At 39.8% G+C, this 12,275-nt stretch overlaps 1 protein-coding gene across 6 annotated transcripts in view; it reads left to right on the top strand.

Moving 5' to 3' along the window:
* MTHFD1L (methylenetetrahydrofolate dehydrogenase (NADP+ dependent) 1 like) overlaps positions 1-12,275 on the top strand; it is a 247,910-nt gene that overhangs the window by 232,638 nt on the left and 2,997 nt on the right. For all 6 annotated transcript variants that reach the window (XM_073337644.1, XM_073337645.1, XM_073337646.1 and 3 more), the window contains one exon: positions 7,732-7,840. In XM_073337644.1, coding sequence (XP_073193745.1) covers positions 7,732-7,821 — 90 coding nt within the window. In that variant the 3' untranslated portion in view covers positions 7,822-7,840. The remainder of the gene's footprint in view (positions 1-7,731; positions 7,841-12,275) is intronic.

The raw sequence follows: 12,275 nt of genomic DNA on the forward strand, positions 1-12,275 counted from the left end.
TTTTGAGGCACTGAAACATATGCTGAAATTATATTTTTAAAATATTTAGTTAGTACAATAGCTTTTTTGAGAAATAATATCATTTCTAAGTCTACATTTATTAGGGTTTTTTTAAACCCTTGGTTCTGTTCCAAGAAAGATCCAACTTGCCTGCATTATGCGTGTGTTTTTCCAATCTGAGGGGGGTTTTTTTGTTTTTTTTTTTTTAAGAGGCAGGTTGAAGGTCACTTAAGAGAACTAATTCTGTCTTGGGGATAACTCTACACCATTCCCTTAGCAGGTATATATTTCCTCTATTGCTTCAAGCCAGCCATATCAGCTGTATTTCTTTTAATTAAATATTGCTTTTCTTCTTTTAATTACTTGCATTCTGCTTTCACTTTTATGCTATTTTACTTTCTTATTGGAAAAGTGAGCTATTATTGAAGTTTTCTAGGGCCTCAATTCTGTAAATTGACCTGCGTTGATGTACAAGTCTGATGGATGTCAATGAGATTACTCCCATGCTTAAGGTTAAAAATTTGTGTAAGTGTTTGCAGTATCAAGGACCTACACGATTGCTTCTGGTCAATGAGGTCTCTTTATCTTCACAGACATTAAGATTGTGAGTAATTCAAGCTAAGAAAATTGTTGGCCAGATCCTCAGCAGGTGTAAATAACCATAGATCCTTTACATCAGTTTAGGACAGTGGTCTCCAGTGGTCTAGGAGGCACGGAGGAACATTCAGGGGCATGCAGCAGGGCTTGGGCTAGCCCCCATGGGAGGCAGGGAGGTAGCACCACCCAGCCGCACTCTGACCCCAGCTCAGTTCCGGCCCCAGCCGCAGCTCTGCTCTACCCTCTGCGCCACCTGCAGCCCAGCTCTGCCCTCATTTCCTCTCCACCCCCAGGCCAGCTCTGCCTCTAGCCTCTAGCCCAGCTCCTCCCCCATCCCAAGTTTAGCCTCCAGCTCTGCTTGCAGCCCAAGCTCCTCTGATGAGCCAACTATGCAGTAATGGAGGAGGGTAGGGGGCATGGACAGATTCCATAGGGTGGGGGGGGCATGACAGGAAAAGTTTGAGTACCACTGGTTTAGGAGCTGCCCGTGTCTTTATGTGTAATAATATAACCACGTTAAACATAATGCATGCACGCAGTGATCTTCATAAATTGGGTTTTTCTCTTGTATTGATTTTAGTTGAGAGGGTAGAGAATATACAATCCTCCCTTTTAGGATTTTATTGATAAACTATCCCAAGTTATAAGTCTACTGTGTTCCCTTGAGAAACATCATCTGCTCTCTGTACAATTTCAAAGTTTCAAAGGGTTCAGAATTGTCTTACATTGTTTAATTAGCAAAAGGACACAATTAGATAATGTGAATAACTCAGATTCCACAGTGGGAGCAACATAACTCCATAAACTGCAACAAGGAGAAATTTCCTGACTGAGTTCTTCAAAGATTTTTCATATCCTGTATTCTTTTAGTTTCTACTCTTTGTCTGAGATTCATAATCTTCTGGTTTTTTCCTCTAATTTACAGATCTTAGCAGGTTTGTAAAGCAGACAGATGTTGAACTGTATCTGAAAGACACTAAACATGAATTGCTTGTTGTCAAACCATCTGTTTTTAAAATCATACCATTGTGCTAATATGGTATGGCATTGTCGTGTCCTCTAAGGATTTTTAATATTATTTGTTTATATATTGGAAATAAGAGACAGATTATGTCCAGCACTGATAGGCAGCTGTGTAATAAAAAAAGGAAGCTAAGCAAAATAGTTCCTGTTGGGAAACCTTGACAAATCTGGTTAACAGAACCTCAGAGCCTGATTGTGCGACAGTTACTCACGTTGGGGTGAAATTCAATGCTGTGCCTAGGCCTTATGTATCACCTAAAGCTTCAGATTAGCTTTTAGGTGAGACTTAAATGGTGCGCAGGCCTTCTGTCTGGCCCTTTGCACTGGGGTCAAGCTGGTAAGGGGGTAAGTGGTGAACATTTACTCACCCACATAGTCACATTAACTCCAATACATTTCTCTGTGATTTCAGAAGATTAGTTTGCCTGTAGGTGAGTACCTATGTCTTTTATTTGTCAAAGAGTGCCTACCTCTTGTAGCAATAAGCACTTTAGAAATGCCTAAAATGCAGGTAGATTGAGATTTTAATTTGTATTACTTAGCACATAGTATAGCACATGTTGACAGCAATGCTGGGCAAAAGTGAAGTACCAGTAATATGGAGGAAAACAGAATCAGAAATGGCTCATCCTTTTTTTCTATATTGTCATTGACTGTCTTTGAGCTTCACAGCCAAGTCCTGTATATACAATAGATATTTAGATCAATTCTGTTGATTGAATAATATGTACCGAAGGAAGTCGGTAAATAAGCTCCTCTTATGGAATAAGTCCTTTTTAAAAACTGACAAAAAACCTCCAGCCAGTTCTTGGCAAGGAACTAGTGTATCCTCTATAGAGATCTGTATGTAAACAATAATTTAATGTGTTGATTAAATTTTATGAGACATTATTGCAAGAATAAAATCTGTTACACAAATAACAAATTATCTGTAGTGGACATATCCAACAAACACACGTACTTAACTAGTCTGAAAAATTAAATAGCTTAAAATGTTATTTTTGCTAGCGGTCAGTGGGATTCAATTCTAGAAGTGTCACAATTAATTGTCCAAAGTTTCTCTCTGAGACCTCTCATGAAGAAAGGAACAGAGGCCATGGAGCATGAGTTAATCCAACTCTTCTAGGGATTATAGACATCTCAGCAATACCTCGCAGTTAATGATATCAAAGGCTGCTGTCACATCCATAATGATCAGCAAAAGACACTCTGGGACTCAATGGTAAAACTCCCCTTGATTTCAGTGATAGCAGAGTTAGGCTAATGCTGAGGGCTTTGAAAATCCTACCTTTTATCTTCTGTGATCACTAAGAATTAATCATTAAACTCAACCAGAGCATTTTTTGTCCAATACGAAGGCCTAAAATATGGTTGACTGGGATTGAGGAGACTGGAGATTTGCAGAAACTACCAGAGTGCTACTACCCCAACTTTCTAAATGAACTTTCACCACCCTTCCCCAAAAAGGAAAATTACATGTAGCTCAATATTAGCAACATTTCTGAGAACAGCCTTAATGAAGCTTCCTTCAGAATAATTGACACCCTGCTCTTGTAAGGAATCATAAATATCCTTCTACCTTTTTGTCTAGGTATGTGTATGAAACTCCAACATCATAAATACGTAAGACAGATAGTGGTTGTATTAGACCTTTTTCAACTAAAATCATGCTTTCCTTTTGCCAGTGTTGGTCTCTGAGAAGTATAATTATTAACATAATCCCCACAATAACTTATATTTAAAGCATATTGCTTTTTCCTCCGAATCTTACTGTTTATGTAGTACTGTAACTACATGCACATAATAGTGTAGCCATCAACACAAGTGTTGCACCTATCACAAAATGTTTCAAAAGGATTATTTGCTGTAGTGCAGAGTAACAAGAAAGGTTTCAGGGGTTTGTAGAGAATTGCAAATATCTTATTGGAAATGCAGTGGTCCAAGTGAGTTCCTACAAATTTGCCCCAATTTCCGTGTTGCATTTCTTAGCAGATGTTTAAAAGCTGTGTGAATTCTTGGTAGATGAAATTTCCTGGATGGAGAAAACATTCAGATATACTGAATGAAAAGTTTAAACTGGAAGTCCACACCACCCGTGGTTACTGAAGTTCCACTGCAGTTTTGGCAAGAGAAGATACGATAAGCGTAGTCTTGCTCAGATTCCAGTTTTGGTAGTTTTATTCTGCCTACCTAAATTCCACCTGTAATTTCATTTGGATAACATTCTTATTCATGGCTACTTACCCCAACCTGTTTTTGTAGCCTTGCTGTGTAGTGTTACTTAGCAGACACATTACATTTTAGAGGTGACTGAATATCAGGGGTGGGTGAAGTGATCCCTGTCTAGTATATATGATGTGTAAACTATGAGACACATTGGGATCTGGTGTGCATGAAAGGCACTGTAGGAGTGTGAAGTTCTTATTTGCTGTTTCAGTGCATTTTTCCTGCTGAAGATTGGCTAATTACCAAAGTGACTTGTTTTCACAGGAGAATTTGCTCTTTCAAAGCCCATTATCTGCTTCTATTTTTTACTTTTAAAATACTAGTGTCAATTTAGTGCTTATTTAAGATGAAAACGCCTTGGAGACTTAAGTCTTTTATTTATCCACTGAGCAGGTACAGCATGTGTAGCAACCAGTGGTAGATTAACAAGACCCTCTGTACATGAGGTTTCAGGCTCCTGAGTTACCTGCTGGGTTTGGGATCAGCCTATAAACTCTCAAACATTAATCCCGCGCTGTACTCTTTTGGGAGAAAGTAGAAGGCAGGAGAGGGGAGGGAGCTTTGCTTCTGAATATGCAGCCATGCAGAAAGTATTTGTGCATCCAACTGGCAACAACAGCAGAGAATCTACTGTTTCACTATTGCTATTCAGAACTGTGGGCAATGGTGAAACTGACAAGGCATATCAGTTTTACTCTGTGATCCACTGAGGCAAAAGATGTTTTCTGTACTGTGATTTAGATAAAATATACTTTTTTATGCCTCAGGGATTTTAATACAGTTGATATCACTTCCTTGTGTTGACTTCATTCCTCAGTGTCAGAAGAGTTACAGCTCCTCCATTAATATTAAAGTGTTTGGAATTCACACTTCAGAAAACTCAAATGTTTGTCATCCATTAATGAAAGTTATGTTGGGTGTCACTCTGCAAGGAATTAGAAGCACACACACTGATCCTCAACTGGTGTAAATCAGCATCACTCCATTGACTTTAGTGGCCTCTGAGTGATTTATACGAGCAGAGAATCTGGCCCACTGTATTAACTAATTAAAGAAATGTTTGACTTTAATTTAGAATCGGTGATTTTAAGAATGTTATTTCTGTTAGGATGTGGTGCTTATATAGAGTGAGTGAAGACTGTCCATGCGTTTGGGTGTACATATCTGTAGATCTACTTTACAAATTATAGGGAACTTGGGAGCTCACTTTCGCTGGGTTATAGCAAGGCCATCTCCAATACAGCCAGAAACCAAAGTCTCAGAGGAGGTGTTATGCATGTAATGTTGTAAATTTTATTAAGGCAGTTTCATATCAAGGTAAGTCCTTAAATTTGAGAAGTCACAAATAGAAGAAACCTGCTATCCCAATTAGTGCACCCTCTGCAATTGCATCCCTGCAGGATACGATCCCCAGAGAAAAGACCATATTAAATTAATCCCAGATTTTAGCCCGGGGTATGTCTGCACTGCAGGCTGAGGTGTGATTGCAGCCTGGGTAGACATACCCCTTCTAGCATGGCTTAACATAGCAGTGTTAATGTGGCAGCTAGGGCTGTACCAGCGCCCCACAGATTCTAGATACATGCTTGCATTGCTAGCCCGCACAGAAGCCGGTCCTGCTATGTCTACACTGTTCTTTTTAGCTGTACTGGCACAGGTAAAGCTAGCGTCAGGACATCTGCCAGCGCTGCAGTCAGACCTGAGACTGCAGTGTCGACGTTCCCCAAGCAGCCAAGGCAACACAATACGTATGTAATTACCCAGTGCTGCGTTTCGAGTAAGAACCTCTCTTTAATGCAAACTAGCGGAGTTTCATACCCCTGTAATGTCATAAAAGACCACAAACGACTACATTGGAACTACTTTTTTTTTTTATTATTAGGAAATGTTATGAGTCTGAATTTTCTTTTCCCGTCAGCAGTTGGTCTAGAAAAAGACAGAACACATCACTAATCCATGTTAACTGAACTCCATTCTCCAGGAGATTAACGCAAGGAGGGAAAGTAGAGTTACTTCATATAATATACATGGGCATTTAAGTTTCTGTGAGGACATCTTAAGTGATATTGTTATTTCGTTTCCACTATTGTAATAGCAACACTAAACTCAATTTCAGAGCAAAGGTGCAGTGCAAAGCACTGAGTAATACTAACTAGATCATTGTACATGCATTAAAACCGGTTGACTTTTACAGAGAAATAGAAACAACTCTAGTCAGAGAGGGGCCATTAAATTTGGCTCTCCGGGGCTAAAATAGCAGGCGTATGTTTTCCTTTTCTGAGACCCATCAGCCCGGTGCTGCTCTCACTGTGGCCAGAGAAAATGTCAGTTCCTTAGCAGATACATAAAAGTATTTTAAGGAGAGACCCTCAGGGCCAGATTGAACATTGGCTTTAGTGGAACTATGCTGATTTATCCTAGCTGAGATCCTGGTCCTCAAAAGTCTATAGATCTTCTTTTTTTGTTTTTAATAAAATTTTGATGCCAATAGGCTCAACACTTGAGCACATGCTTAACTTTAAGCACATATAGGCTCTGTCTCCACTACAAGCCAAGTGTGTGATTCCCAGCTACCACAGATATACTCGTGCTAGCTCTGGTCTGAGCTAGCACACTAAAAATAACAGGGTAGCACAGCCAGCAGCATGTTCTAGCCACACTGAGCATGTACCCTCAGGGTGTGGGCGGGTTTGTACTCAGGGCAGATAGCCTGGGCTACCTTGGCTACACTGCAGTTTTTAGTGCGCTAGCTTAGAGTGAGTATGTCTGCACAAGCTGGGAATCACACCCCAAGCTTGTAGCATAGATGTAGCCTTAGTTAGATTGTAAGCTCCTTGGGGCAAGGGCCATTCCTTTGTTGCATGTTTGTCCAGAGCCTTGGTCCATAACAGGGATTAAAATTCTCAAAAGTGTTTAAGTGATTTAGGAGCTTAAGTCCTATTTTCAAAAGCGATTGAGGAGCATAATGAGACGTAGGCAATTAGGAACCCTACCTCTCATGTGGGGCTCCTAAGTCACTTAGTGATTTTTGAAAGGTGCTACTGCAATACAGATAATAAATAGTAGTAGCATAAGTAATCCAGTTGAAGCTAGAAGTAGGCAGTATTTGAGACTACTCACATTATTTAAAGTTAAGTGCATGCTGAAGAGCTATCCTGGAGCAGGGCCTTAATTACCAGTAATTAGAAATAAGCAGGCTTTTGTGGCTTTATATTTCAGCCAACATATAGGGATTGGCTCTTCTGCTGTAACTGTTACTGCTTTAGTGCATTGTAGTGCTCACTACAAGCTCTATAACTTCATGGTGCTGGGAACTCTCAGGAAAAATGCACGGAGCCCAAGAGCTGGGAACTCCTAAATGATGAATTAGGAATCACCCATAATTATTTTAATCATCTCAGTTCACGCTTGGTGTTAATTAAGTATTCATAGTCATGAAGATGTTAAGGCTAATTCCTTTGCCATGTGCCGCTTTCATTCCCAAAGACCCACAGTTTAACATGTGTAGTACCAGTGGAATTCGCGTAGTATTGCCCTTTGATCTACAGAATTCCTGGTATCATAACTTTAAATGGATAAATACTCAGAGGCACAAAGAAATCCAGTGTGTCTGCATTTTGTGAAGAAGGTTACTCTTGCATCTTCCCAGTTTACAACCTTAAACTGTGTGACAATTTTTATTTTCCCCCTTTCCTGTCTCTCATAGGCTCAGATTTAAAAAATAAATTGAAGTAGCAGATGGTTTGACATTTAAAAAAAAAATTGCAGCTGTAGTTGAGTGCATGAAGAACAATCTAGCCTTTCACTTCGTCAAAGGTATATATGCACAGTGTGATTATGCGCTTACAGTTGCAGGAATGTAACTTTATTTTATTCTCCCCACAGATGAGCACCATGCCAGGACTTCCTACAAGGCCTTGTTTCTATGACATTGACCTTGACCCAGACACAGAGCAAGTAAAAGGGTTGTTTTGAGAGAGGTGTCCAAGTTCAGGTGGGTAATGTATAACAGTGTTTAATGGGCTGTTTTCTTTCTCACTTTACAAAACTACTAATTATTTCCAAGAGTAAGAAATTGGTAGAGGTTTTGTCATTGATGCATCAAGGAACCAGTATTGAGGTTTGGGAAATATTTGTTTCATTATTGCATCATATTGTATGGATATATGGTAATAGCTGGTACTAAGTCCTCAATTGGTATAAATTGGCTTGGCCATTGGCTTTAATGGAGCTATGTCAAACTATACCAGGTGAGCATCTGGCCTTCCACGGGGCCAATCAACAGAGCTTTTATTTTCTGAAATCATCCCTAATAGACATGTCTAATCTAACCTTGCATATTGCCTCTGATGGTGATTCCCTTTCACCGCCTGTTTTTGTTGTTATATAGATTTTCCCAATAGTTTTTCCAGAAAAAATTCTGCCACATCATAAACCCATTATTACTCTTTGTTCTGTCCTCTTAAACAGAGACTAACTGATCCCTATCCTCTCTATCATATGACAATATGTTTGAGAGAGACAAGGTGGGTGACATAATCTCTTTTATTGGACCAACTTCTGTTGGTGAAAGAGGGGACAAGTTTTCAGGCTTCACAGAGCTCTTCCTCTGGTATGGGAAAGATCATTAGCATGTCACAGCTACCTGATTGCATTTCACAGACCTGAAGAAGAGCTCTGAGGAGCTCCAAAGCTTGTCTCTCACCAACAGATGTTGGACCACTAAAAGAGATTACCTCACCCACCTTGTCTGTCTCATAGCCTGGGACCAGCATGGCTACAACACAGCAAACAATATGTTTATTGTATGTATTTGAAGACTTTTTTTCTTCCATTTGTTTTTCTGCACACTTTTCAAATCCAGGGCTCTTCATCTTTCCTGAGAAGGTGCATTTTCCAAGCCCCTCATCCTTTTTACTCTAAATTTCCTCTAGCTTGTCCATCTTTTAAAATCAAAGTGGTTACCAAAACTGAATTCAGAACTCCAGTTGAGGCTTAGAACATGCCAAGTGGTGTAGAATATTGCCTCTCTTTACACATAATAACCCTGTATAAAATCAACTAATGAGGCTTTTTTGTTACTGTTACTCATTCAGTATATCATAGATGGTAACTCTCAGATTCTTCTCAGTGACGCTACATTCTAGCTATTCTTTGTCTGCCCTATATTTAGGATAAATAGGTTTACTTCATTTTAGTATGCCCCAAGTACCCCAAAAAAGCAAAATTAACTGTTCATATGTCTATGCTGTAAGATAGTATCCTTCAATCTGGTCAGGGCAGACTCTTACATTTTCCTGTATTCTTTCTATTACAGCAAAAACTGGTTAGACTGAAAGTTAAATGATAGGTTTAGACAATTATCTTATGTACTAAGTGCCGTTGGCTATTTACTGCTGTGTAACTCTATGCATAGCAGTTCTTGGTACATACCCTGTTGTTTTGGGAGGAATTAACAACACTATAAACTAAATGGATATTTGCTTAGAAAGTGGTATGTGATCCTCTTTGAACAATCTAAAATGACAGCAGAATCCTAAGGTAAGACCTATACACAGACACGTGTGCTTTCTTCAGTGAAGTGGTTCAACCACTATGTTTGCTACTTTTAGTCTTGTTAAAGGCCATCATACCCAAAGGGCAAGAAAGAGTTTTCCTTTTTGCTAAATACATCTTCAAGAACAATAGTTGGAAAACAAATAAGAAACTCTCCTCCCACTATAAGGGACTTTGCTTCGGAGTAATATACAAAGTGAAAATGTTGAACTTGGTTTTTTTAATCAGCTTGGGTATCTTTTGGGGTTGAAGAGGAAATGCCTTAAAAATTAAAAATTAAAAATCCAGTAAATTAAACTCTAATCAGGTTCTTGAGAGTTGTGTGCATCCCAGCCTATAACAGTAAGGCTATGAATCTATTGGGGATGTGCTGATAATATCAACCACATGAGGAGAGAACCCTGTGAGTTTGAGTTCTGAAGACATTTTGACGATAATATGTTGAAAAATATGGGCCTAGCTTTTCCAACGTAGGTACCTACAGTTAGGCACCTAATAAGTGTTCTGATTTTCTGAAGTGCTGTGGATATGCAGGGCCCATTAACTCCAATGACAGTAATGAGCATTCAGCACCCCTGGGGTCAGATCCTATGTGGTTTTTGTGCATCTTCCCTTCACTCCCAAAATGCTGAGGTCTGAATAAGAAGTTCATTAGGCTTTCTAGGGACCTGGAAAAAAAAGTAGTAGAGCTAAAGACAGGGAAATAAGAGAAATGGCAGAATTAAAAAAACCAAAAACCTTCCCCCAATTTTGATTTCTCATTTTTTTCCCACCACAAATTATATGTGCTATCGTAAACTGACTTATATTAGCCTAGTCGAGAATCATTCTCTGAGTTCATTTTTCACCCATGAGAAAGGTCTCGGCACTGAAGCAGCCTGCCCCAAGGGCAGATGGACTGCACGGAGGTATGCGTGGGTGTGTTCATATGATGACAGCTACAGTAATTTTCTGTCTGCTTGATTGAAACTCTTTTGTTGTGGTCATAGTGTATAATGTAAATTACAGGCATATTGTATTTTGCCAGCTAAGATGTGGCAATTGTAAAGTATTCAGAGATTAGTCCAAGAACTACAGCTGTTTCATTATAAACACACATGCCTAGCTGAGAACAGTTGTGCTAATGTGCATTCTGTATCCCATTCTGCACATTGCTTAACCTCATGAGGCTTTATAAGGATATTCAAACAGGCAAAGTTTGTGCTACTAGAACAATTCTCTGGTATGCCTTGCTAATCCTGAGCTAAGCTTTGGACTCCCATCAGTCTGCCTGACTTGTCAATACTGTTAATAAAGCTGGTGATAGTTCTCACAAGATTCTGCAGAATAGTACAAGTCATGGTGTGTACTGTAGTGTAGCTTGGGGTTTGTATGAATTTTTAGAGTATATGCTAACCAAAAAATTAATTGAAAAAAAGTCAAGGTTGAAAATACTTTTCATTCAAATGCAGCCAGTGCTCAAAGGACAACTTCACACTTTCTTTGCAAAAAGTACCATGAACCATTAAAAAACACCCAAGCCTTCTGAACCTAGATAATGTAGGTGTCTCCTGTATCTACCCTCCTCTTACCAGTTACCAGACTTCCATTCTTTCATTGTCCTTGAGTTCTTGTGACAGGCAAAATGTTCTTGCATTTTACCCTTCCTTCCAGGCCTGAGGTGAAGCAGGATGATTTGCAGCATAAAAAACTGATACTGTGACACTCCTGCAGCTTTTCTAAAGAGCTGTTAACGTAGGTCATCTTATGCAAGGCATTATGAGGTGCATCAAACCCAGAAGGAAGTACAAAACAGGAGACTACAACTGCCTGATGACAGAGAATATAAAACCGTTTGAGAGGAGTTTTAGCCTGTATTCATTCAGACTTAGTCACCTGGAAAAGAGGTTCTTGAAATCTTTTTTCTCCTTTTGTCATTCTTCCCCCTCCCCTTTCTTTCCAACTTTACCTTTATTCCCCTTCCAGTCTATACCTATCCTGCATTTTAGGCAGCAGGAGTTTGGAGGTCTGTAGAAGAAACTATCTTTTTGCCACAGGGAGAGAAGAGGCAAGTACATCATGTCACTACCTAGCAACATCATACATACACAATGTGTCTGGCAGCTTGTCTACATTACCCACTGGATCGACGGGCAGCGTTCGATCCAGTGGGGGTCGATTTATCGCGTCTAGTCTAGACGTGATAAATCGACCGCCGAGTGCTCTCCTGTCGACTCCAGTACTCCACCAGGGCAAGAGGCGCAGCCCGAGTCGACAGAAGAGTGTCAGCCGTCTACTTACCGCAGTGAAGACACCATGGTAAGTAGATCTAAGTATGTTGACTTCAGCTATGTTATTCACGTAGCTGAAGTTGCGTAACTTAGATCGATCCCCGCCCACCTACCCCCACACCCGCAGTGTAGACCAGGCCTGGATCTTGAGGGAACTTATCCAGTTTACCTTTGCCCACAATGGGCCTTTGTATATGGGTGGGGACAGAGCGTTTTCCTATACTTTAAGCCCCCTTAAGAAAACAGAAGAATCTAAAATCTCCATGTATACAAATCCACATTTTTAGAATTGTCCCTTGATTTTACATCCAAATATTACTGTACTGCTAACCTTTGTTGATTGTACACTCTTCTTATATTGCTACCTTGGGGAGAGATGGAGAATTAGGGACAAGAACATGTGAGGAAGAAAGATTGTTAAAGCAGGATATGTGTGAGAGAGAGAGAGAGAGAGAGACTAACTAAACTGTACTTAGTCTATTATGGTCTTTCTCCCTTTCCAGCTTCTGCATGTACTTGTCATGTTTGTGTCTTTTAATTGCCTACATAACTCCTTGAGAATACATTGTAGAGTCGTCTGCTGCCTTTGTTAGTGCATTGTAT

Source organism: Lepidochelys kempii, chromosome 3, assembly GCF_965140265.1.
Source record: "Lepidochelys kempii isolate rLepKem1 chromosome 3, rLepKem1.hap2, whole genome shotgun sequence".
NCBI classification, from domain to species: Eukaryota; Metazoa; Chordata; order Testudines; family Cheloniidae; genus Lepidochelys; species Lepidochelys kempii.